The sequence below is a fragment of the Neofelis nebulosa genome, chromosome 12 (genome assembly GCF_028018385.1).
Source record: "Neofelis nebulosa isolate mNeoNeb1 chromosome 12, mNeoNeb1.pri, whole genome shotgun sequence".
Lineage (NCBI taxonomy): Eukaryota > Metazoa > Chordata > Mammalia > Carnivora > Felidae > Neofelis > Neofelis nebulosa.
Genome location: NC_080793.1, coordinates 66408167 through 66434376, shown reverse-complemented (window position 1 = coordinate 66434376; position 26210 = coordinate 66408167). Strand labels below are relative to the sequence as shown.

Below are 26210 nucleotides of genomic sequence, written 5' to 3'. Positions count from 1 at the left end.
ACACTATATTTAGACCCTTGTGCTGGAAAGCTTATTATGGCATTTGTTTTTGTCTTAGTATTCAGAAATCGTGTTTGCCTAAATTTAGGCAAACCATGAAATGGCTGCATTTGAAAGATTTGTTGCACATCAGTATAGAAACCAAGGCTATCAGATGTGCTTATGGTGGAGATGAGATGTTTCTGAACCTGCCCCGAGTTACATAGTCTAGGTTTAGTTTACTCCCATCCTGTGGAATTCTCCCTTAAATGGGAACGGAGAGCCTAGAAATAACCGAAAGTGAAAAAGAAAAAAGAATCAGAGTTATGAGAATTTGTTCTCAGGTTTTATTTTGGTTTAATATGCAAAGAAATAGCTTAAGACAAGACCATAATCAAAGACGCTATTTTTCTCCTCCCTCTCTTTCAAGATACCCCATGGTCTTGAAGTGATGGACCAACAATTTAGAAGTTTGGTTTGTGTCTTGCTACGTTCCTCATTCCTCGGTGTTGACAGACAAAATGGAAACTTTTCTTACTCATCTTTGCAGTAGCTTTCAACATGGTTGACCACTCCCTCCTTCTAAAACCACTTTCTGCACTTGGCTTCTGTGTGTCCCACTCTCCCTGATTTCCTTCTGCTCTGATGCCAACCCTTCCCCACCCCTCCTGCTGGCTATTCAACATCTTCACTTAGATGACTCACAGCTCAGAAAGAGAGATTAAGGTGTCCAACATCATACAGCTGATAAAGAGCAGAGCAGAGATTGAAACCTAGGGATGGAAACGACCCTCTTTTCCCTAGTCTTTCTCTCTCTGCTTTCAAGGAACTCGGTATAGCATTTAGTTGCATTTTAAAAAAAAAGACAAAAAACAAAAAACAAACCCTGAAGGTATCTTGAACCATGGAAGGATACAAAGGTTAGGGTTAAAAAAATTATCATTAGGGGCGCCTAGGTGGCTGAATTGGTTAAGCATCTGACTGTTGATTTCGGCTCAGGTCATGATCTCACTGTTGGTGAGTTTGAGCCCCGTGTTGGACTCTGCACTGACAGCGTGGAGCCTGCTTGTGATTCTCTCCCTCCCTCTCTCTCTCTGCCCTTCCCCTGCGTTCTCTCTCTCTTTTTCAAAATAAATAAAAAAACTTAAAAGAAAAAAGTATCCTTGGGCCAAGCATCTTTGTCTTTTACACATGAGTGCATGTGTCTGATTATTTCAGTAGCTATAAGAAAAAAAAAAAAAACCTCAACATTGTGTTGATTATAGATATTGGAGTATTAACAAAGTGAGAAGAGAAAAACTAAAATTGTATTTGGCTCTGACGTGCTAATGTTATAACTGTTTCCCAATTGTGTCTTCCATACACCCGGTGTTGAACATGGCTCTCATCGGATATGTCCTGGATTGACTTGGTTGTAAGATTTCATTTGGTTACAACAGTTCCTGTGTTTTCCTTCTCAGCGTTCCTTGGCTGGGGAGCCTGTAATGTGGCGGCAGGCTCTTGTGGCATGACGATTTGCTCATAGTTTCAAAATGCTAGGGGTCACATTACTCATTCCATGTCTTTTCTCATTTGTTAATTATTAAAGATGCTTTTCCCATAGATGAGAGCCCGGCAACTCTCCCCAGACTCCCCCCCCCCCCCCCCACTCACCTGTCCACTGACCCTGGACAGAACTGTACGAGGCAAAGCTGATCTTACTGCTGTCCTACTCTGCCTGGCCGCCACCACTCTGCTCTCCTGTTGTTTCCACCCCCGCCCCACCCTTGACTGTGCAGCAGTCGTGACTCTTGCCAGGGAAGATGTGAAGGGCCTTCTGTAAGACTCCCATGCCTTTGGTCCCTGGGGCGCTGCTGGATTCTGGCATTCTCTCTCTAAAGAGCTTTACCCTGTGAGTGTTAGTATATTCTGACAGGTCTGCGGGACGGAAGAGCTACAGTGGCAGGGTCAGGAGAAATCTCTGTTGGTTTTTATTGTTTGTGATTTATTATCACTTCCCCTCTTTTCTGGATTCATTGTTAAAGTCAAGCTCATGCTGAGAAAAACGTGAAAATATATCATGTTGAGAAGGCGCTGACAGGCCCAGAGTCTGATGTGGCTCTTTCTCCTAGCTGCTGCCTCCACAGACGATATAATTCTAGAGAAACACCAATATCTTTTCCTACTTTCCTCATAAATGTCTCATTCCCTGGTCGAAAAGACATCCCATAATAATGGGGGGAACCCCACATATGCAGCTGTCCACAGCCAAGACGAAGTGTGCATGCCGTGCCGTTGGTTCTGTGGGTTTGTGTGACACCTGAACACTGGATGTTCCATTTAAAACAGTAAGACTTTGGGGCGCCTGGGTGGCGCAGTCGGTTAAGCGTCCGACTTCAGCCAGGTCACGATCTCGCGGTCCGTGAGTTCGAGCCCCGCGTCAGGCTCTGGGCTGATGGCTCGGAGCCTGGAGCCTGTTTCCGCTTCTGTGCCTCCCTCTCTCTCTGTCCCTCCCCCGTTCATGCTCTGTCTCTCTCTGTCCCAAAAATAAATAAAAAACGTTGAAAAATAAATAAATAAATAAAACAGTAAGACTTTGGGGGCACCTGGGTGGCTCGGTGGGTTAAGCGTCCAACTTTGGCTCAGGTCATGATCAAACGGTTCTCGCGGCTCTCACAGTGAGTTCGACCCCTCCCATCGGGCTCTGTGCTGACAGGTCAGAGCCTGGAGCCTGCTTCAGATTCTGTCTCCCTCTCTCTCTGCTCCTCCCCTGCTTGCTCTCTGTCTTCTCTCTCTCTCTCTCTCTCTCTCTCTCTCTCTCACTCAAAAATAAGTAAACATTAAAAAAATAATAAAACAGTAAGACTTTTGAAATCAGTCTATGTGTACACCTCTGGTATGCATGAAGCTTTTGCCTTTAAAGTTTTTCTCAAAATTTTTATTTCTGATCCTTGAAGAACACAGCAGTCTTTTCCCACCCACATGTGGGAACTCAGCCACTCGTAGCCACACAAAGCTGCCTCATGGGAAAGCTCCCGTCCTTCCAGAGTCCCTTGTTGCCGTCACGCACCCACCTCCAGCCCAGAGGCTCAGCCTCCGCCGCTCCTCCTCCTGGGGCCAAGACTCCCAGCATGCCCACCTCAGTCTCCACCGGCCCCACAGCCTGGGAACAAATCTGTTCACTCTTTCCTGGGCAGCTCCCTTCCCCATGGTCTTCAGTGTTTATTCCAGACCTTTCCTGCTCTCTCTTCTCTTGCCTCCTGTCCCCCAGGGAAAACTGAAGCCATCAGCCATGTTCTCCCTTCAATTCTATAAATGCATCAACATCCATTTCTCCCTGACCTCTCAGATGCCTGAAGGCAACCTGTCAGTCTTAATACAGTTACAGACAAATTTCTAGTTCCAGAGGTAGAAGTGGAAATGCATGTGCATCGACGCAAGTCTAGAACTTGCATATACCTAGGTGAGCTTTAAACCTTCTGCCCATAAGGAAGAAGGGAAGCGGGGGGGGGTGGGAATCCATATATGAAGGGAGAATGAAGTTGCCATCACTTTGGGCCATGGGCTGGGGTCATGATTCTAGGGGAACTTTTTTCCTAAGGCCATTTTGCCCTTAAGATCACCAGATTCTGTAAATGTATTCCGGTCTTTATATTATTGGAACTCCTCTGCTTTGTTTGATACTATTGATAACTCTTGCCTTCTGGGGATCTCAGTCACCTGGCTTTCCTGGTGGCACCTCTTCTGGCTCTTGTTCAGAGTTCTTGTTTCCTCGGGGGCTCCACTCTTAGAGTAGTCTCATCTACACCCCCTGCCTTAGGTGGGATTCCCCAGAAGCAGACCCTGAGACAAGATTCATGGGGAAGTATTCCCAGGAGGGGAAGTAGAAGTGAGGAGAAGGAAAGGAGGCCAAGCCAGGGTATCAAGTCAAGTCACATAGGATTGCTGTGGAGGCAGTGCGGGTCAGTCTCAGAGTTGTCCCCACCAGGGTGTGGCTCAGCGTGTGTATACCCCTTTGCCTGTCCTCATTGCTTGGACAGATGTACATCCCGAGGTACTTCTGTCTCTTGTGTTTACACGTAGAAGAACCTCAGGCAACCAGAGAGCCACATCTGACAGAGTCATGGAGAGCAGGACAAGAGTTAACGTGCACACAGATAAAAAGGCCCCACAGAATGTGAGTGGGGCATGGGCACTGCTGACTATACCTCCTCTCTGTGCTGGAGGCTCCCACATCCCCAGGCCAGCCCCGCTCTCTCTTAAAGATCACATGTGACTGCTTAGCTGCCCACTTGACATCCTCTTTTCCTGCTGGCCCTACAGCCATCTCACACTGGTAACCCTGTCCCATGGGCCCCATCTGCTCACCTCCTATGGTGGTGAGCCCATCAGTGGTGGCTCAGGTTCTCACGTTCATCCCAGGTCAAAAATGGGGGGTCTTCCAATTCCTCCCTCCTCTCTCCTCCTTGCCCTGGGAGGGTTTAAGTCATCACTATGAACTTTTCTCACAAGTGTTCTCAGTTGGGCCCTTCTCCACTCCTAATACTGCTGTCTCCCTGGTTAGAACTTAGCTCGCTGGCACCAATCCAACAGCTCCCGAATTGTTCTTTCTGTCTCTAGTCATCAAGTCCACCTTCCTCACTGCCACCGTGGAGCTTTCCCTGAAACACCTTCTAATTCCGCCACCTTCTTACTTAAAACTCTCCAAAAGCTTCCCTTCACCTCCAGGAAAAACTTCCAAGTTCCTTAATACAGCAGGCACAGCCCTGCACGCCATCACTCCTACCTGTGTTTTACAGTCCCTTCTCTTGCCATTTTTTGCTTCACCCCAGCCCCCTCACTGAGGTCATATAGAACCCTACAGTATTAGTTTGCCAGAGCTGCCATAACAAAATATCACAGACTGGTATGTGGAAATTTATTTCTTACGCTTCTGGAGGCTAGAAGTCCAAGATCAAAGTGTTAGCAGGTGTGGCTTCTTCTGCAACCTCTCCTCTCTGAGCCCACACTTGGTCTTTCCTTTGTGTGCCTGCATTCCTGGTGTCTCTCTGTGTGTCCTGATCTCCTCTCCTTGTAAAGGGTACCAACCAAATGCCTCATTTTAACTTAACTAGCCCTTTAAAGGCCCTGTGTCTAAATCTAGTTGCATTCTGAAGTAGGGCGGGCTAGGGCTTCAACATAAAAATTTTGGAGAAATGTAATGCAGCCCATAACATCTACTGTATGCCTGTTCTTTCTTAACCTCCTTGCCTTGTTTTCATGTGGTCTCTATTAGAATGTCCTCCTCTTATTGCATGACCCCAAATCGTCATGATTCAACACAGATATCACCACATTCCAAAAGTCTCAGGCTCTCTCCTGACAATATAAACATGTGACCCTCATCTGTAACCCCTAAATGCTCTGGTTGTATCTCCATCCCTCATCTTACTACATTATTTGATAATTAAATTCAGAATGAGCCATGTTATATTGCCAATTATCGACCCTTTTTAACCTACAAACACATTAGTTTCATATGGTCCAACCTAATGCATCTTTCTTCTGAGTCATGAGCCTTGTGAATCCAGGGACTTCTTCACCTCTGTATACCACAGGGTTTGGCACTAAATGGATACTCAATAAATGTTGAAGAAATGAATGTCCTAGACAACATGACCTCTGTCCCTGAGGTTCTTTCTATATTATTTGCAGCGTTGAAATATTGGTCAGAAGACAGTAGATAGAAAAACCCTAGGCTGTATCCTCAGAGTTCTAAGGACTGGGATATTACTGTTGGCAGGTTTAGCTAGAAAGGGTGGCTGGGAAGATGTGAGGTTTGAACTGGGATGGAAAGAAAGGCTAACATTGAGACTGGGAAAGAGCTGGAAGGAAGGGAACTCAAGGAGCAAAGCATGGCAGGCGTAAACAGTGAATTAATTGTGGAAATGGACATTAAAGTGAGAATGAGCTTCCTGGAAAGGATAGCCATCAGGAACCCCATGAGACTGAAGGGGGCCAGGGAAGGACAGGCTAAGTAATGGAGTTCCTTAGATGCCAGATTCAAAAGTTTGCACGTGACCATCCAGGCATTGGGGAGCTATTTTCAGTTCCAAGAATGACATAATGAAAATGAGAGTTCTGGGAAGATTACCCAGCCTGTGAGATCACACATGATCAGAGAGACAGAGACTAGAAGCCATTTCAGGAACCCACACCTGAATTTAGAAGAGCTTAGGATCCTCTTCCTGGTTGGCCTAGGGCTCTAAGTGGCTCATTTGGGGCTATTCAAAACTGGTTGGAGAGTCCATACAACTTCAGAGAAGGCTTCTAATAATAGGATGTAAAGCTTTCTCTGATTGCAGATAAGGATTGGATTGACCCACTAAAGGAAGTGGTTGAATATGTGGGCTTTGTGAAGTTTGTTATGACTTTAACAGAGTGAAAGGCAATAGTCCCAGCTCCTTATTGGCCAAAGCCTGGTCTGTCCTGCCTCATTTTAGAGAAACAACAGCTACGAATGAAGGCCTGGACCCTCTCCAGAGCTTGTCAGTCTTCAGGTCTCAACCCTGGAGAGTAGTCTAGGGTTTAGGAAGCCAGAGTGCCTGGATTTGCATCCTGTTCTGACTCCTCCACTTGCTGAGTGACCTTGACAGAGGTACACAGCATAATAAGCTTTGGTCTCCTCACTCTAACATGGAGATGATAACACAATGGTTTCTACTTTATAGATGAGTAAGAGGGATAATGTGATGAATATGTACAAATCACTTAGAACACATATATTGGGTTGAGTCACAGAGAATTGCCATTTTGGTAGATCTAAAATGGCTCAGTAGTGTCAGTTTCCAATGATTCAACCTACAGTAAACACTCAACACATGTTAGGTACTGTCATCTAGACCCTCTGACACTTGGTCAATATTTACCCAACGAGTGACAGAGGGCACAAGGACACAGCCCTCGCAGCCAGCCCCACTCTCTCTCCTGGTTTGTTCTGGTTTCTGTCTCTTCTCTCACTGCTGCCACCCTCCTCTGGTGAACACAAAGGCACCCTTCTCCTGTCTCTTTAACAACTGGAGCCTGGAAACACTACTTTTCCTCTTGATTAACTTGGAATTGGCAAGAATGTTCAAAAAGTTAATTTATAAACTTAAATTTTTTTCATTATTTATTTTTGAGAGAAAGAGACAGAGCGGGGGAGGGGCAGAATCTGAGAATCTGAAGCAGGCTCCAGGCTCTGAGCTGTCAGCGCAGAGCCCAACATGGGGCCTGAACTCGCAAACCACGAGATCATGACCTGAGCTGAAGTGGGATGCTTAACCGACTGAGCCACCCAGGCACCCCGAAAAGTTAATTGTATTAAGAAGTTAAGAGGATTTTTTTTTAATTTTTTTTAATGTTTATTTTTGGGAGAGAGACAGAATGCCAGTGGGTTGGGGCAGAGAGAGAGGGAGGCACAGAATCTGAAGCAGGCTCCAGGCTCCGAGCTGTCAGCACAGAGCCTGACACGGGGCTCCAACTCACCAGCTGTGAGCTCATGATCTGAGCCGAAGTCGGACACTCAACTGACTGAGCCACCCAGGTGCCCCAAGAAGTTAAGAGGATGTTTAAAGAAGGGGTGGGGGAGCAAGAATGCCTGGTTACCAATGAAAAAGATGGGATTAAAAGCAAAAACAAACCCCCCAAAAAGTTTGAACATTAGACAAAGATGCTTAAACTAATAGCTTGAGGCAAGAATTACCTCGGCAATGCTTCTAAGACAAATGGAATCTTCATACCTTCCTGGAACCTACTTTTGGTCTCATCTGTACATCAGGGCCACACTGGTGTCCCCTCTGGTGCTGCTCACTCGGTACAGTTCCCCTGGCATTCTGTGCAGAATCTGACCACAGCCCTGAGGAGAAAACAATTCTGGCCTCTATGGCTTCAAGCGTTCTTACCTGAGTTCTGACCACTGGCACTGACCTGTGCACTTCCTGGGATCTCTACATACATACCTTGGAACTCCTACCCTCTACTCCATCCCTCAAGCCCGGGACCCCCTTCACCCCATTTTTTCTGTCTTGTTCTCTTTTTTTGAGCTGCGCACACTAGCAAGCTAGCTGTATAGACGGTTTCTACCCTTTCGTGACAGGATGGTGCTGTACCTGTGCCAGCATTTTCTGAAAAACCTTAAGGCTCTCCGCTAGCCAGAAACAGACTCTGCCCTTTCCTGTCTCAAAGGCCAGCTCCCTCCCCCTGAGCTGCCCACTCAGTTCCTGTTTCCTGTTGGAGGGACACCCTCAGTTCACACTTCTTTTACCCGACAAAGATGATAGACATGTCCTGAATATTTGAACTCAAATAGCACTCAAATGGTTCATCTTGCTGAACCATTCCCTGGTTACTCATCACTCAGGTATTTCTAAGGGAGGGATAGAATTCTCCTTGATAGGCCCCTAATTACATATTTACTGTACATTGTGTTTCATTTTTACAATTACATTTAGTAGGGTTTTTTAAATATAGAAAAACTTAAAGAAGAAATAAAGCAGTTCATAATCACTGCTTAGTTAACCATGGTGTGGGGGTGGGTTTGTTTTGTTTTGTTTTTGTAATAAAAGTACTAAGAGGAAAACCCAGACAGTTTAGAAAGGTGTTAATTGCATCCCCACCATTGCAGTCTTCATTCACCCTAAGATAATCTCTGCTAGCATTTTCTTGTGAATCCTTCCAAAAATAAATTTTGTAAGTATACACGCATACTTCTGTATTGCTCCCCCGTGTGCGACTGATTCATTATAACACTGTTTGCCTGTGAAATATTTTCCTAAAACATAATACTAGTCCTGTATAATAATAATTCATGTATATAAACCAATCTATAATAATTCACTCTTATTTTGCCTCTGAGGATATCTCACGCACTCAGCCAATCCTAGCATGATGTACACTACATTCATGGCTAGTGAGTGTTAGTTGCCCGCTCAGAAAAACTCTCATCCTCCCTGTACACTTCCCCCGAACACCACCATTTAGTTTGTGTTTTAGCCAATAGTTTTGACCAAGAATGGCTGACAAACAATACAGGTATTTGACTGGACTGCTGCAAGGACACATAAAAAGAATCTTCTACATGTTAAGTTTTATAAGGGCTTCTTCCTCTTTCAAGTCAGTGGTGGAGGAGATAAAGAATAAAAAAGAGGGATTATACTTCTGTTCAAGATTGCACTGGAGGTTCTAGCCAAGGCAGTTAGGTAAAAAAGTGAAATAGAAGGCATCCAGATTGGAAAGGAAGAAATAAAACTATCTCTTTTTGCAGGCAAAATTATTTTATATATAGGAAATCCTAAGGAATTTTCTCTCCAAAAAACTGGCAGAACTAATAAACAAGTTCAATAAGGTTGCGGGATACAAGATCAATGTACACAAGTCCATTGTGTTTCTATACACTAGCTATAAATAATCTGAAAATGAAATTAAGAAAACATTCATTTGCAATAACATCAAAAATAATGAAACAGTAATAAATTTAACAAAAGAAGTGCAATACAGTGGAAAGTACAAAACATTGTTGAAGGAAACTGAAGAATGAAGTAAATGGAAAAACATCTTGTCTTCATGAATTGGAAGACTTAAGATTGTTAAAATGGCAATGCTCAGTGTCAAAATTCCAGCTGCCTTTTTTTTTTTTTTTTCAGAAATGGACAAGCTGATCCTAAAGTTCATATGGAAATTCAAGGGACCCAGAATAACCAAAATGATAAAGATTGAGGACTCATACTTCTCAATTTCAGTACTTACCACAAAGCTACAGTAATCAACACAGTGTGATTCTGGCATAAGGACAGACATATAGACGAATGGAATAAAATTGAGAGTCTGGAAACAAACTGTTCTTTCTGTTTATGATCAGCTGGTTTTTGACAAGGGTGCCAAGACCATTCAATGGGAGAAAGAATAGTCTTTTCAACAAATGGCCATGGGGTAACTGGATAACCACATGCACAAAATGAAGTTAGACCCTCTGCTTCATACCACATACAAAAATTAACTCAACATGGATCAAACCCCTAAATGTAAGAGCTAAAAACATAGGTATAGATCTTCATGGCCTTGGATTAAGCAACTGTTTCTTAAACTAAAGAACAAGTGACCAAAGGGGAAAAAAATCAATAAATTGGACTTCATCAAAATTAAAAACTTTTGTGTTTCAAAGGACTCCATCAAGAAACTAAAAAGACAACCCACAGAATGGGAGAAAATATTTGTGAATCGTATATGAGGGACTAGTATCCAGGATATATAAAGAACTCCTATAACTCTTATAACTCAAAGGACAACTCAAATTAAAAATGGGCAAAAGGGGGCACCTGGGTGGCTCAGTCAGTTGAGCATCTGACTCTTGATTTTGCCTCAGGTCCTGATCCCAGGGTCATGGGATCAAGCCCGTGTCAGGCTCCGTGCTGAGTGTAGAGTCTGCTTGGGATTCTCCCTCTCTTTCCTTCTGCCCCTCTCCCCCATTCATGTGCTCTCTCTCTCTCTCTCTCAAATGATTTTTTTAATGGGCAAAGGATTTAAATAGACATTTCTCCAAAGAAGATATACAAATGGCTAATAAGCACATTAAAAAATGTGACATTATTAGCCATCAGGGAAGTGCAAATCAAAACTTCAGTGAGGTATCACTTCATACCTACTAGGACAGCTATCCTGAAAAGTCAGATAGGAACAAGTGCCACAGAGGATTTGGAGAAATTAGAACCCTTGTACATTGTTGGTGGGATTGTGAATCGGTGCAGCTCCTTTAGAAAGCAGTCTAGTAGATCCTCAGAATGTAGCACATAGGGTTCTCATACAACCCTGCAACTCTACTCCTAAGTATTTACCCAAGAAAAGTGAAAACATAAGTCCAGCCAAAAACGTGTACACAAATGTTCATAGAAACATTGTCCTTAATAGTGAAAGTAGGAACAACCCTAATGTCCATCAGCAGATGAATGGATAAATAAAGTGTGTTATATTCGTGCAATGGAATATCATTCAACCATAGAAAGGAATGAAGTACTGTTATGTGCTACAAAAATAGATGCCTCTTGAAAACATTATGTTAAGTGAAAGAAGCCAGTCACAAAAGGCCATGTGCTGTATGATTTCATTTATTGGAAATATTTGGAATAGGCAAATGGATAGAGACAAGAAGTAACTTAATGGTTGTCAGGGACTGGAGTGAAGGGAAAAATGGAAAACCACTGCTAGTGGGTGTGGGATCTTTTTTGGGGGTGATGAAAATATTCTGCAATTAGGTACTGGTGATGGTTACACAACCTTATGAATATACTAAAACCAGTGAATTATACTTGTTTTTAGTTTTTTTTTTTATGTTTAATTTTGAGAGAGAACACAAGTAGGGGAGGGGCAGAGAGAGGGGGACAGAGGATCTGAAGCGGACTCTGTGCTGACAGCAGCAAGCCCAATGTGGGGCTCGAACTCACAAACCATGAGATCATGACCTGAGCCCAAGTTGGCCACTCAACTGTACTGAGCCACCCAGATGCCCCTGAAGTTTTTTTAAATGGTGAATTTTATGATATGTGAATTATATCTCAATTTTTTTTAAAGAGAGGGATTGATGGAAATCATTGCATATTTTATAACATTTCATAACATCATTTCAGCCTTAGCAGGGTTGACCAGCAGTGTCTGAAGGAGAGATGGAAGATGAAGTTATGGCAGAAGGCAACTGGTTTTCTCAGGGCATTGGATGAGCCCCAAGGAGCCATATCTAGCACTGGATGCCTGGAAGATATCTCTATAGGGTTTGTGGTATAACAACCCCACCTAGAGATGAGTCACTTCCAAGAAAGCATCCCTCAAGTACAAGTATATACACATGAGTGAGTGTGTGTGTCAATTTGTTTCCACCACATACCGTCCCTTCCATTGTTCTCTTAATAACCTGAGGTGCCTGGGTGGCTCAGTTGGTTGAGCATCCAACTCGATTTCAGCTTAGGTCATGATCCCAGGGTCATGGGATCAAGCCCTGCATAGGGCTCCATGCTGAGTGTGGAACCCGCTTAAGATTCTCTCTCTCTCTCTCTCTCTCTCTCTCTCTCTCTCTCTCTCTCTCTCTCCGTGTGTGTGTGTGTGTGTCTTCCTCTCTCCCTCCCTCTGCCCCTCTCCCCTGCTCACACACTCTCTCAAATTAATAACCACAATAAAAACTAAAAAAATAATAATATAGTCCTGACTCTAGTTCTATTATCAACACTTGTAGGTTTTGTTTTTTTTTTTAACTACTGCAGAATATTCCAGGATATGAGTGTCCCACAACCAACTAACCACTTGTCAACCACTGGACATTTTGGTGATTTCTAGCTTTCTGTTTTTCCAAACAATACTGTGGTGAATGGTCTTACTGTTAATGCACAGCATGTTAAATATAAGACCTAAATAGTACTCAGTTGCCCGCAAGGCTGAGAAGAGAGCTCTTCTCCCAACTACTCATCTTGTTTTACATCCTGGTGCATACTGGGCTTCAAACCCAGGCAAGCCCTCCACCCCACCCCCCTGTGGCTACCAGTCCTCAGCTCTGTGCCATTCTCCACCAAGGAGGGAAAGTCCTTCTCCAGCTCCCACCGACCATCTGCTCCTCTTTGAGTCATAAGATGAGACGAATCTTCCCACCATCTCAGCACACAGCAGCACACATGCTGTTGGTGTTCAAAAAGTGCTTCCAGCCCCCCTTACAAAATGAAGCCAGTGTTTGTCTCATTTGTCTCTTTCTGGGATAGTGTCGTGGATTTTTTTTTTTTTTTGATGCAGTACAAAAAAGTTTTCCCTTATTACCTTTTCTCCTGAAATCACCTCCTGTAATTTCCAAGTTCTCTGTAGTCCTATGTTCTGAATGTGTATAGCTGACGGACAGCTTGCCTTTCGTCATGATCACCCTAGCCCTGAGTAGAGTATGCGGCTCCTTTTAACCTGGATTCTGAGGATTCCAGTTCAGGTTTACTGCATATGCACCTCTCTTGCCTTCGCCCTCTCTCCTAGACTACAACTCTGTAAAAAATATAATGAAAGCCTCTTATGCTTGGATCATATACTCTTACGCTACATCTATCCCCAAATATATGTGGTTGAATAAAATTAAGTTTCCTCTAATTCATTTACACGTGTGTGTGTGTGTGTGTGTGTGTGTGTGTGTGTGTGTGTGTGTGTGAAGTTTATTTATTTTGATAAAGAGAGAGAGCAGGGGAGGGGCACAAAGGGAGGGAGAGAGAGAGAATCCGAAACAGATTCCACACTATCAGCAGAGCCCAACACGGGGCTTGAACCCAAGAAATGTGAGATCACGACCTGAGCCCAAGTCAGATGCTTAACCGACTGAACCACCAAGCTCCTTGTGTGCTTGTTTTAATCAGAATTTTTAATCAGAATCACCCTTGATGCTGATTTGGCATGACCAAGGCTACATAGCAAACCTGTTGACTCCACTATAGTGGATGAATAATGTTTTACATCTAAATACTGCAGCTTAAATAATTCTGGGTTATTTTATCTTCTAAAATCCTAGAACATTAGGGTCAGAAAGGACCTTGAAAGTGATTCTGCCTAACCTTCTGTATCCCTGACAGACAGCTACCCAGCTTCTACCAAAGGATTTCCAGGATCCAATTCTCCCTGCTCTGGCAAGCAGCAATTTCCCTGTGGGTATGCCCATCTTAAAATGGCCTTCCTCAGACTGGGCTGGAACTGCCTCCTTGTAAGTTCTTCCAGGTCATCTTCTTTACCTCCAGAGTTACACAGGATTTGCCTTGTTCTCACCCAAACAAATCCACATGTGTGAAGACCATTGTCTTTCCTTTCCTGGTCACTAGGTCCCAAGATTTGGAAATCTGTCATACCTAATGCAAGGTTGGGAGAACCCTTGCCTTCCTGGGCTTGGTCCTTTGTTGTTGTCTTCATTGACAGTGACTTTCTCCAGATATGACACCTGAACTGAACACAGTGCTGTTTGTAGTTACACCTTTGAAGAATTCAGTGGGACTATTCCTGCTTCTCTTGTCCGGCTAGGCCAGAAAAGAATGGACAAGTACTGATCAAGTTGGATGCACTCACATATATACCATATTTTGTTTTTAAACCAGTATCCTACACCTTCTAATGGTGGTCCTACCATTCCAATCCCCACACATTTTTCTCTCCTCAGTAACATTCATTGAGTGCTTCCGATGTGCCAAACACTTTTCTAAGCACTCTATACATGATCTCATTTTGTCCTCAAAATGGCCCTATGAGATGGGTTCTGGTACCATCTTCCTTCCCATGTGAGAGATGAGGAAACCAATGCATAGGGGTGTTAAGCAGTTGGCCACTTTTCTACAGCCAGTGGGTGGCAAGCCGGGATGCAAGTAGAGGAAAGTCTGGCTCCAGAGCTCAGCTCTTGACCACTGCTCTGGACGCTGTCTGATGCCCTCCCCAGCAGTACTTCCAACTACCTTCTCGTTGCTCCTGTTGAGCCCACCTACCAGCGTGGTTATTATTTTGGAAGTCACATCAATCGCTGTTGAGTTTATGGGGAAAGACTTATTCTTTCAAACCTCTTTGTTCTTATTAACTATTGTCTTATTAATTTTGGATCTTCATGTCAGCATGTGCTTGCTGTTCTTGCCTGTGGATGCTGTCAATCAACCAGCTAGACTCCCAGCTTGGACTAAAATGCAAATCTGTTACACCAGTACATCGTCATTCCTGGGGCTCAGCCTAAGTAGTACTCCCTCCTGGTTCTAGCCAGTAATTAATCAACAGCCTTGAGTTCTGTTTTTTAACCTAAAAGGCATGAAACAACCACTATGCACTCACCACTGCTACATCCATTCTGCCAGCTGACTTCTGTCACGATGCCTGATGCCCGCAGTGAATTTATGGAAGTGGCCCTCCAGATTCTATGTTCACTCCTATAGTTCCTCATTTTCTGTTCTAAGAGCTCACAAGCTCTGTGTGAGTCACAGTCACGAATTTCGTCTTTCCTCCTCTTAACCCCTCTTCCTTAGCAAATGAGAATAACATTTGTCTGTCCCCACCAGTCCCTTTCCTGTTGTCTCCGTTGGTGATGTCCCCAGAGGTCTATGATTGCCAATGGAAGCTTTCAGAGTTGTGGCATGTCCCTTACTGGGGCCTGGCGTCAGAACTCTTCAAGGAGGAGGGAGCCCCCGTCACCTGTCCCAGGCATCAGTTCCCACAGAACAATGCTGTTCTGCCATGTGCAATTTGAAAATCATTCTCCTTGGCAGGAAAGTTGAAGCAAAGTGGGAGTTCAAGTACTTCTGTTGGTTCCGTTGTGTCTTCACACCTGGTCTTTTTTATGCTCCAAACAATCCCTCTAAAGCCCCTTTTGTTGTCCTAAACATTCTCCATTAGCATCAGCTCCTTCTGACTTTTTGCCTTCCTGACAAGGATTTTATACTTCTGGGCTCTTATATTTAGCTTTGGTTTTTTTCTCTCTCCAGCATCCCCCACTTTCATCTTTCGCACATGGCCTCTGAAAATTCACCTCATCGGAAACCTCCTGGGCAGCCATCTTGGTGTCTTTGCTCTCTGTTGTCTTCCTTATGTCCTTTGAAGACATGTCCAAATTACCTCTGGCTCAGACCATTGTATTAATCTCTATTTTATTTTATTTTTTTTCCTCTGGGATTTTGTTTCCTAGGGAGTTCTGATTTATGGGCCTTCAAAAACCTGAGGACTGTTTTGGTTTTGTACTGATGCTCATTGCTTCCCACTTTTCGAAATTTCATCCTTCATTTTCCTACCCTGCTTATCAGAGCTGGTGGACTTTGTATTTTCTACAGTTCCGCTAACTACAGATTTTTCCTTGGTCACCTTCAGCAGCTGACCTCTCTTTCTATAGGTTCTGACCACTGGCTCCTTTCACCATCAGGGGTTACAACATACGTCTGCACTTTTCTCTGGCTCCTTGGAGGGAAGCTTCCTTCTGTCTTAAATCATCTTAACAATTGCCTTTTTCAACACCAGAGCAATATCCTGCTGTGTCTGCTACAGGATAATGGTCCCTGATGGGGAAGAGAACCTTCAGGCTGGATAACTGTTAAATCCATTGTGAAAAGCACACAGATAATCAAACTTGCCAAACGGTATCTCTGACACAACACAACTTCATTAGTTAAAGGTGTGCACAACTTTCTGTCCACTTCTCTCTGGTAGCACAGTCCACAGTCAGGTCGGTGGCAAGGATGCACATTTTATAGATGGGAAAGTTGCTGCAAAAACAAATGGAGAATATAAGATTCCTGTACTTTGAATTATTTGCGCCTTCATTTTTTACCCAGGATTTTAGAAATCTTCTCACAGAGTGGTGTAGACTATGGGCTTGTGTGTCAGAAATATGCCCAGACCTAGCTCACAAGAACTTTAGGCAACACCTGAAATTTGTTGTTTCTTTTTATTCGTTTTCTGCTGATTCTTCAAGGAGCAGATTTAAAGACTGACCCCTGCAGGGTTTACACTCAAAATTGGGTTTCTCAAAGGGAAGGTGTAAGTCCTCATTACTGTGCCGTACCTTCTTTAAAATACTTTTTATTTTGCAGTAATTTTAGACTCACACGAAGTTATTAAAACTAGAGGTTCTGTGTACCCTTCGCCCAGCTTCCCCTAGTGATAACGTGTAGGACCACAGAGTGAGGTCTTTTGTTAATGCCTTTGCCTGTCATAGGCGGGGTCAGCTGGTGTTCCCTGAACTCCAGTCAGAATGCATTATGCCGATGACAGCATTCATGCTGTGCTTACAAAATGCCAACAGGAATTATGGCTAAGTGCTACTAGATGCTACAACAGCCTGATGAGGTGTCATGGTCACGATCGCTGTCCCCTTTTTTACAGATGAAAGAACAGGCTTCGTGGGGTTGCTTGACTTGCGTGGTTCTTAAGCGGCAGAGTTAAAATTCACACCCAAACTCTTATCCAGTGTTTACACTGCTTCCTCTGTAGGTCCCACATTCGCATGTGGGGCTCAGATAAGTACCAGGAGGCCAGTTTCTGGACAAAGGTAGTGTTTAACTTCCTCCATTGTGGTGGCATGAGTGAGGCCCAACTCCCGGCCTTTCACACCTGGCAGGTCAGCTGTGATGGATAGACAGACAAGCATGTTGAAAAGCTAACGGCCTGTGGTCTCATTTCTTTCTCTCTCATTTCTGGGATGCTTAGTTTCTGGCTCAGGCACAACAGTGGAGAATTTATAGATGAAGATATCTCGTGGCTCTCACTTCTACTGCCAAGGGGTAGGAGATGGAGAAGGCTGGCAGACGGCCCGTCTGGGCGGTGGCAGAACAGGAGGTGTTCAGACCCAAGCTGACACGCCTGAGCACCTTTCGGAGGCATTTTCCCAAATCCCACCTTTGGTGATGCTCCTACAGAATTGGTCCTTTCTTCGGGAGGTTTGAGTCTAAGTGAAATCACTGTGTTATCAAAGATCACTGCTATCTGACACTTCTTTCAATGTCCATATTGCTTCTGAGCGCAGCGGAAAAGGAAGGAGGCAAGGAAGGGAAAGGTCATGCTAATCTCGGTTGTTGCATTTGGTGCCAGGTCCAACAGAGACCAAGGACATTTAAGCCCAAACGACCTTGGTAACTTGATCTCCCACATTCCATGTATTCCAGCCAAGGAAATAAACACTGGTGTGTCATGTTAGAGAGATGCTTAACACTTTTGTGTTCACAAAGTGCCTTCATGTTATCTGAGCGTCATCACGCTCTGGATAGGTGAGGAAACTGAGCTTCAGGGAGGGTAAGCCACCTGTCCCTGTTTCTCCACTTCTATTTGGCGCATCCACCACGGGGGCCTGGATCTTGGGGACACCTCAGAGTTCAGCAAGGACTTCAGTGTTCCAGCCTCAACTCTGCCACTAACTGGCTTTGTGGTCTTCCCCAGGCCTCACTTTCCAGCACTTTAAATGGACATAATCATAGTACCTGTCCCAGCAGGTTCTTGTGAGGGTAGAAGGACGTCATATGTAAGAAGAACTCTGCAGAGTACCTGGCACAGGAAATGGTAGCTGTTAGTATTAGTTCCATTCTCCATCCATCAGGAATGAATCTGGCTACAATTAATAGAATAGTAAAGCGATTTTGGCTTAAACAAATGAGGGTTCTTTTTCTCAGACAATAAAAAGTTTGAAGGCAGTCAGTCTCGGGCTGGCCAGCAGCCGAATGATACCATTAAAGACTATTTATGTTATTTCTTTGGGTGATTCTAGTCTCCATAGCATATTGACTTACTGCCTCCAGGTTGCAAGGTGGCTGCTGTACCTCCATCTTCCAGTCATATTTCCCTCTTTTGTAAGGAAAGCAAAAGCTTTCCAAGAACCCCACTTCAACCACAGTAGACATCTGCTTTTGTCCCATTGACCTGGACCGTGTCTTCTGACTATTCATAGCTGCCAGGACACTTGGAAAGTGAGCATTTAACTTTTCAGATTTAATTGTATAAGAGGCAGGAGAGAAGGTGGATGAGAATGGGATTGAGCCAAATTACATTTGCCACAGCTCTTCCTGCCTCTCACAGTGTCGTTTGAAAAACATACTGCAGGGGCACCTGGGTGGCTCAGTCGGTTGAGCCGCCAACTCTGGATTTCGGCTTAAGTCATGATCTCGCAGTTTGTGAGATCAAGCCCTGAGTTGGGCTCTGCACCGACAACACGAAGCCTGCTTGGGATTCTCTCTCTTCCTCTTTCTCTGCCCCTCCCTCCCTCTCTCTTTCTCTTTCTCTTTCTCTTTCTCTCTCTCTCTCTCTCAATACGTAACTAAACATTAAAAAAAATTAAAATAAAGAAAAACGTACTTCATTGGTCCTCAGGTGTAGAGGGCTTCGTTAATGTTAGTCATGTGTTCTCAGCACATGAACAGCAAACTCCCTTTCTACACAGATTCCCTTTTATTCTCACAAAATGTGTACTGCTTCACGTGCGTCTATTTTTTCTTAACTTTCTAACTGAAATGTAACATGCATGAAGCATGCAGATACTTCTAGATGGCTCAGTATATTTTTACCTATGTATCCTTGTGAAAGTACCACTGAGATCAATATATAGAATGTTCCCAGCATCTCAGAGACCCTCCTCTTTTTCCCTGCTCTGTCAATACTTGCTCCCAAGGGTAACCATTGTTCTGATCTCCATTCTCAAAGGTCTGTTTTGCCTGTTCTTTGACTACAATTATTTAAATGCAATCATACATTGGCATGTGCTCTTTTTAGGTGTGCCTCCTGTCACTCACCCAGGAGAGTCATCTGTTTTTGCATGGAATGGTAGTTCCTTTGTTTCCTGCTTTCTCTCTGTGCTTTGTCTCTCTGCACAGACCTGGGGGTAAATGGCATCATGAGAACCAAAGTAGGACAGCAGAGCAAGTCACCTTCTTCCCGCTCATGAAGTATCTTTTCCTTGTAAAAACCACTCCCTTTGATTTCTCACAAAGCTTGCCTGCACACTGCTCTCTCCGCCACAACGTCTACTTTAAAAGGAACCTCTTGGAGACCTGTACGTTTGCCTTGGATGCTGTGAGCATAAAAGAATTTTCTTGAACACCTCTTCATTTGGAGAAGGTGGAAGAACAAAGTAAGAGAGGGACGCTTTCTGGAAAGACATTTTTAGGCAAAGGAAAAAAGAAGCACCAACTAAAGGCATCATCAGGGGCGCCTGGGTGGCTCAGTCGGTTGAGCGTCCGACTTTGGCTCAGGTCATGATCTCACGGTCTGTGGGTTCGAGCCCCGCGTCAGGCTCTGGGCCGATGGCTCAGAGCCTGGAGCCTGCTTCAGATTCTGTGCCTCCCTCTCTCTCTGCCCCTCCCCTGCTCACTTTCTCTCTCTCTCTCTCTCTCTCTCTCTCTCAAAAATAAATAAACTTAAAAATAAAATAAAATAAAATAAAATAAAATAAAATAAAATAAAATAAAATAAAGGTGTCGTCAGGAACTTGAGCTAGAAGGCAACCTTCAGAGCAGACATTTACATTGGTCTTCTGTGTCCCTCCCCTTCTGATAGTCTCAGTTTAAAGTTTAAGGCCTAAGACACTCACAGCCAAGTCTGCCTCTCTTGGGGCTGGGAAAGCTGGTTTGAATTCAAGCCGACTCTGAGAAGCCTTCCTCCTGCCAAGGCTGTGGGTGGTGGGCTTTCCCTATCAAAGCCAGTGCGGCTTTCTTTATAAAAACGCTCAATCCCAGGACAAACTTGAGAGCAGGAATAAAGCCGGTGCGTTTCAATGGAGTCTTAAATGAAGATGAAAGAGACTAGTTATAGCCGCAAGTATGGTCATGTATGTAAGTCAGGGATCAAGCACAAAAATGGAAACTATGCAGTTAGCTCCATCGGCCAGTTGTTGTCTCTCCTTTAGGAATCTGCTGGTCCCGTGCCTTGTGTCTGCCGGGATAATGTACTGGAATATTCAGCAGAGACTTAATCAGAGGTTCTGGCTTGGCAGCTTGAACACACTGCAAAGGTACTGACCGGCAAGCTGGGCCATCCTCAGGTACTTCCATTTGGGTACAGCGTCCTTACACCCTTGTGTCTGTGAGCATATGGATTGCATGGGTGAGCCACTGAAATCAGGTGACCTCTAATATCAGGTGACCAACCTTGAATTTAGCAGTATTTGTTGCTTTCAAAGATTTTATTAAGTTGATTGAGTAATTATTGTATCCCTGGCCCTTGCTAGGGGCTTTGCGTGTATTTTCTCAATTATTCCCCATAGGACCTGGGGAGTTAGGTAGGATTAGTCCTGGTTTGCAGATGAGTAAATTGAAGACAAGAGAATCTAAGTAATCTGCCAGTAATTAACAAGTAGTAAGAAGTGGGGTTGAGATTCGACACCAGGTCTCTCAGATTAAAGGCCATGTACCTTGAAACACCACACTACTTTTGAAAAATAAGCGCCCCCTGTCTGATATGTCAGCCCTCTGGTCAGCCCTTCCCTCCCCTCACCCCAAATCATGCTCTTCAGTGTGTCCAATAAGTGACTGGTTTTAGAACAGCTGAAGGCTGCAAATACCTTGCCACTTATTTTGATTTTAGCTAGTTGTTGAAGCTTCTTTGTTATGCACTTATATTTTTAAAGGGATTTTTAAAAAATACTTGACACTATAGAGCAAAATGAAAAGCACCCTGATAGATAATAAGCAGACATTGGTTTCAATGCTGATATCACCACAAGTCGAAACAAGCTGGGAGACTGGGGATGCAGACTTAATTTCGGTATGCCTCAGTTTCCCTCATTTGTGAAGCAAGAAGGTTAACATGTAGGATGTCAATGTCTTCCAGTTCTAAAAACGTGGGCTTCTACAACTTCTGTTTTTGTTTTTGAGATTGTAAAATGGCCTCGGAGTACAAACATTTCTTAAGCCTTGAACTACTTAAATGCAAATTAAGAGAAGTGGATAACATTGGGGCTTTCAGAATTTTTTGAAAATGATATTAATTCTTTATCCTTCCAAGTAAAGCTGCATTTTCCATTGCATTTCCCAGTTCATCACTCCCACTGAAAGAAAAGCCCATCGGTTCTTAAATAATTCATATTGGAGCTCAGATTCCTTGAGGGTCTGGCAAGCTTTAATCTTGGATAAGATGATGTAAAATATTGCCAATAGCCAACCTCAGGTTGCCAACCCAAATATAAATCCCTCCTTGTTTAGTACATGAATTTATAATATAAACTGTTTTAAATTATACCTGGTACAATTGAACAGAACTCAGACACTGTTGAGCAACTTTGAAAATAAGAAATAAGATGATGTTACGGTTTAATTAGTTCAGAATGTGCATACTTAAAATTTTTCTGCATCATTTTAGACCCAATAAAGAGAAGACTGGCTATGTGAGTGACTCAGGATCATCTGTCGTCAAACATGGGCTCAATCCTGAGAAGGTCTTCATGCAGGTTCATTATTTAAAGGTACGTGTAGCAAGTGGCAGAGGCCAGTTGTTACGGGGCAGCACTTTTTAGGTTATACATGTAACCAGGGAAGACTAATCACATGGCTGGTGCCAAACAAAAACATTATCCACATTGTAATGTCATTTGACTGGGAAGATATCTTGATTGTCGCATAATTAAAACATGTCATACCCCCCAAATGAGACATGAATCAAATTCCCTGCCCTGCACTTCCCTTCCCTCTGCTTCCTGTCACTTTTGAAGAACAGAATCTTGAAATTGCTGTTAGGTTCCAAGTAGAAGACAGGAGTAATAAGGAAGTATTTTACATTGCAAAGGCTTTTCCTCATAGCTGAGGGTGGCAGGAGCTGGGCCCCTCTTCACTTTTGGTCCATGATGGACATCAGGCTTCATGTAAACAAAGGAAAAACAAGATGGTGATACCATTAACCGAAGAATTGCAAGCAAAGTAGGCCTTCCTTAATTTCCAGGACCCGCCTTACTGGTAAGGGTGTGGAAGGCAGCCCAGGACAGGCCAGAAAGAACACTTTACATGTGCATAAAGCACTGGTGGGTGAGTTAGAGTTGGCTGTGTTTTCTCACAAACCCCTGACAGGCATCTTTTTTTTTTTTCCCCCTCCTTTCTTCTAGGGCTATTTCCTTCTCCGGTTCCTTGCCCAAAGGCTTGGAGATGACACCTATTTTGCATTTTTAAGAAAATTTGTGCACACCTTTCATGGGCAGTTGATTCTTTCTCAGGTAATTTATGAGTCATCATGAGTCCATGATATATAATTGGAGGGAGTGTGGTATGTAGAGACTAGGTTATGTGAGTATTAAAAAGTAGGGGAAAGATTTACGATTTAATGCAGTAAGAAAAATAGGAAGTTAACGAAGTGGACACAGGGCAGTGTTGTTTCAGGGAGGCTGACCTCCCTATAGCTTTGGGACAGGCTGTAACCCAAAGCTGTTCCTGTGCACAGTGGTGTGGATAGTTGCACCTTAAGTGACCCTAAAAACAGAAGCAGCGCAGTCCCTCTCTTCTCTCTACCTGGAATGATCTTTGCAAGCAAAGGTGCACCCACCGTGTTATTCTTTCCCCTTTGCCCTTATCATAACCTTCATTGTCATTCCCATTATTTATAATTATATTTTCATTTGTGGGTCCATTTGCTTTTTTCTGTCTCCTCCACTCTGTGTATAAGTTCAACAAGGCCAGACCATGCTCTTTACGTCACCAGTACCTAATATACAGTTGGTACAGTACATGTGCCATATATATTTTATAAACGAATAGATTAATAAAAAGATACACTGACATAGTCAGGTAGCCTGGCCACAAAACTATCAGAGAAAGACACTGTCAGCTTATACTGGCATGAGGCCGGGCTGCACATAGCAAGAAAGTTAACAAAGAGGGAGATGCTCTGAAAACAGCACTCATAACTGATAGAGAATAGAAGATGCAGCCTCAGCACAGATTGGTCTGATGGGTATTTTTGCTATTTGACAGTGGTGCTCATACACAGTCTTGAAGTCACATTGCCCACAGTGTTAGATGTAACAGATGTGCATGCACAGTCTAAACACTTGTGGAGGGAATAGCATGATGTGACAAGACTGGATGGCTGTTCCTTGCTTCTACGTTCTTTTTTTTCTTTTGGTTGCGGGGGAAAGGAAGGTGTTCCTAGGCATGTATTTGGAAAGACATCTCGAAAAGGGGCTCAGAAGTCTTATATGCTTGGTTGACTGATTAGCCCAAACTCCTACTGCTTAAAACCACTTCTCACCAAGATACTGTATTGTTAAATGAGTGCCTCACATTTACCGTGACTTCGGATGTTCCGATTTCAACTTCCCGTGAAATAGTTAGTGCCCCCCTCCACCAAATTGCTCGGTTTTTCTGTTGTTTATCTTCTGTGAACAACAGCTTTATTGTTTTCACATAACAGCTTTATTGAGATATAATTCACATACCATAAATTTCACCCTTTTAAAGTGTACAAGTTGGTGGTTTTAGTATATTTGCAAGATCGTGCAACCATCACCATGCTGTAATTTCAGAACATTTTCATCACCCCCAAAAGAAGCCTCCAATCCATTAGCAGCCACCGCCCCGTTTCCATCTCCCCCCAGTGCTAGGCAACCACTAACCTACTTTCTGTCTCCATGGATTTGCCTGTTCTGGGCCTTCCGTGAAAATGGAGTCATATCATATGTGGCCTTTTGCGCTGGATTCTTTCATGTAGTACAGTGTGTTCAAGGTTCATGTTGTAGCACGTAGCAGTACTTCATCTTTCTTTTTTAATTTTAGTTTTTACTGTTTAAACTTGGGTAAAATGTACATAACAACATTTACCATTGGAACCATTTTGAAATGTGTAGTTCGGTGCATTAAGTACATCTGCATTGTTGTGCAGCTGTCACCGCCATCCATCTCTAGAATGTTTTGATCTTCCCAGATTGAAACTTGTATCCATTAAACAATAACTCCACATTCTTTTCTTCCCCCAGCCCCTGGCCACCATCATTCTACTTCCCATCTCTATGAGTTTGACTACTCATGAGTTTGAATCGTACGATACTTATTCTTTTATGTCTGACTTATTTCACTCAGCATAATGTCTTCAAGGTTTATCCATGTTGGAGCACATGTCAGAATTTCCCTCCTTTTTATGACTCAATATTCCATTGTATGTATCTAACCACATTTTGTTCTTCTATCCATCTGTTGATGGATGCTTGGGTTATTTACACCCTCTGGTTCTTGTCAATAATGCTGCTTTGAACATTAGTATACAAATATCTGTTGGAGTCCCTGCCTTCTTATCTTTTAATTGTATTTGAGGAACTGCCATACTGTTTTCCACAGCAGCTGTACCATTTTACATTCTTACCAGCAGTACACAAGGGTTCCTATTTCTTCCCATCCTGACCAACACTTGTTCTGTTTTGTTTTGTTTTGTTTTGTTTTGTTTGTAATAGCCATCCTAGTGGGTGTGAAGTGGTTTTAATTTGCATCTTTCTGAGAATTAATGATCTTGAGCATTTTTTAAAGTGGCTCCACCCTCAAGACTTGAACTCATGACCCTGAGATCAAGAGACCGGTGTTCTACCCACTGAGCCAGCAAGGCACCCCAATATTGAGCATCTTTTCATGGCCTTTTGTGTATCTCCATTGGAGAAATGTCTATTTAGATTCTTTGCCAATTTTTCATTTGGGTTGTCTCTTATTTTTGAGTTTTAAGAGTACTTAGTATATTCTAGATTCAGATCCCTTTTCAAATATATGATTTGCAAATGTTCTTTCTCATTTTATGGGCTGTCTTTTCACTTTCATGATAATGTCCTTTGTAGCACAAAAACTTTTAATTTTGATGAAGTCCAATTTATCTTTTTTATCTTTGGATGCTTATACATTAGCTATGATATGTAAGAAACCATTGCCTAATTGAAAGTTGTGAAGATTGACTCTTATGTTTTCTTCTAAGTGTTTTATAGCTTTAGCTCTTACATTTAGGTCTCTTATCCATTTGAGTTAATTTTTATATATGGTGTGAGGTAGGGATGTAACTCCATTCTTTTGCATGTGAATATTCAGTTGTCTCATGACCATTTGTTGAAAAGATTATTCTTTCCCTCCATTGAATTGTCTTGGCATCCTTGCTGAAAGTCAGTTGACTTTATTTTATCTACAGTTTATTTCTGGACTATTAATTCCATTCCATCAATCTCTATTTCTGCCAGTACCACAATAAGTTTGGAAATTATGGCTTTTTCACTGACACATACTCATTATAAAAAAAAATTCAAGCAATACATAAAAGTACAAAGAAGAATGTGAAATAATATTTAAAATCCCACCACCTATAAATACCCATAATGAATATTAGGTGAACTTCATTCCAGGAATTACACTCTCTATATCTCCCTTTCTATATGTTATAGATGATATGTATACATGTATCTGGATGTATATCTGTATATAGTGTATATATGTGTGTGTATGTGTGTACACATGTATAGACACAAAGATATATTTTAAAATAATTTTATAGGGGCGCCTGGGTGGCTCAGTCGGTTAAGCGTCCGACTTCGGCTCAGGTCATGATCTCGCGGTTCATGAGTTCAAGCCCTGCATCGGGCTCTGTGCTGACAGCTCAGAGCCTGGAGCCTGTTTCAGATTCTGTGTCTCCCTCTCTCTCTCTGACCTTCCCCCGTTCATGCTCTGTCTTTCTCTGTCTCAAAAATAAATAAACGTTTAAAAAAATTAAAAATAAAATAATTTTATAAAAATAGGATTATATTGTATGTGCTTTTTAATGAAGTGTTTTCAACTTTATTTTAC

At 43.0% G+C, this 26210-nt stretch overlaps 1 protein-coding gene across 16 annotated transcripts in view; it reads left to right on the top strand.

The window, feature by feature from the left end:
• The window catches only part of AOPEP (aminopeptidase O (putative)), a 345091-nt gene that overhangs the window by 197095 nt on the left and 121786 nt on the right, over positions 1 to 26210 (top strand). For 12 of the 16 annotated variants that reach the window (XR_009251735.1, XR_009251737.1, XR_009251738.1 and 9 more), the window contains exons 8-10: positions 20327 to 20431; positions 21778 to 21880; positions 22514 to 22621. Coding sequence is in view for 12 of the 16 variants with exons in the window: in XM_058695511.1 (XP_058551494.1) it covers positions 20327 to 20431; positions 21778 to 21880; positions 22514 to 22621 (316 nt within the window). In the remaining 4 variants the exon portion in view is untranslated. Of the gene's footprint in view, positions 1 to 9620; positions 9813 to 11597; positions 13084 to 20326; positions 20432 to 21777; positions 21881 to 22513; positions 22622 to 26210 lie in introns of those variants that run through there. The other 4 variants (XM_058695516.1, XM_058695510.1, XM_058695517.1 and 1 more) reach the window with 3 other exon arrangements.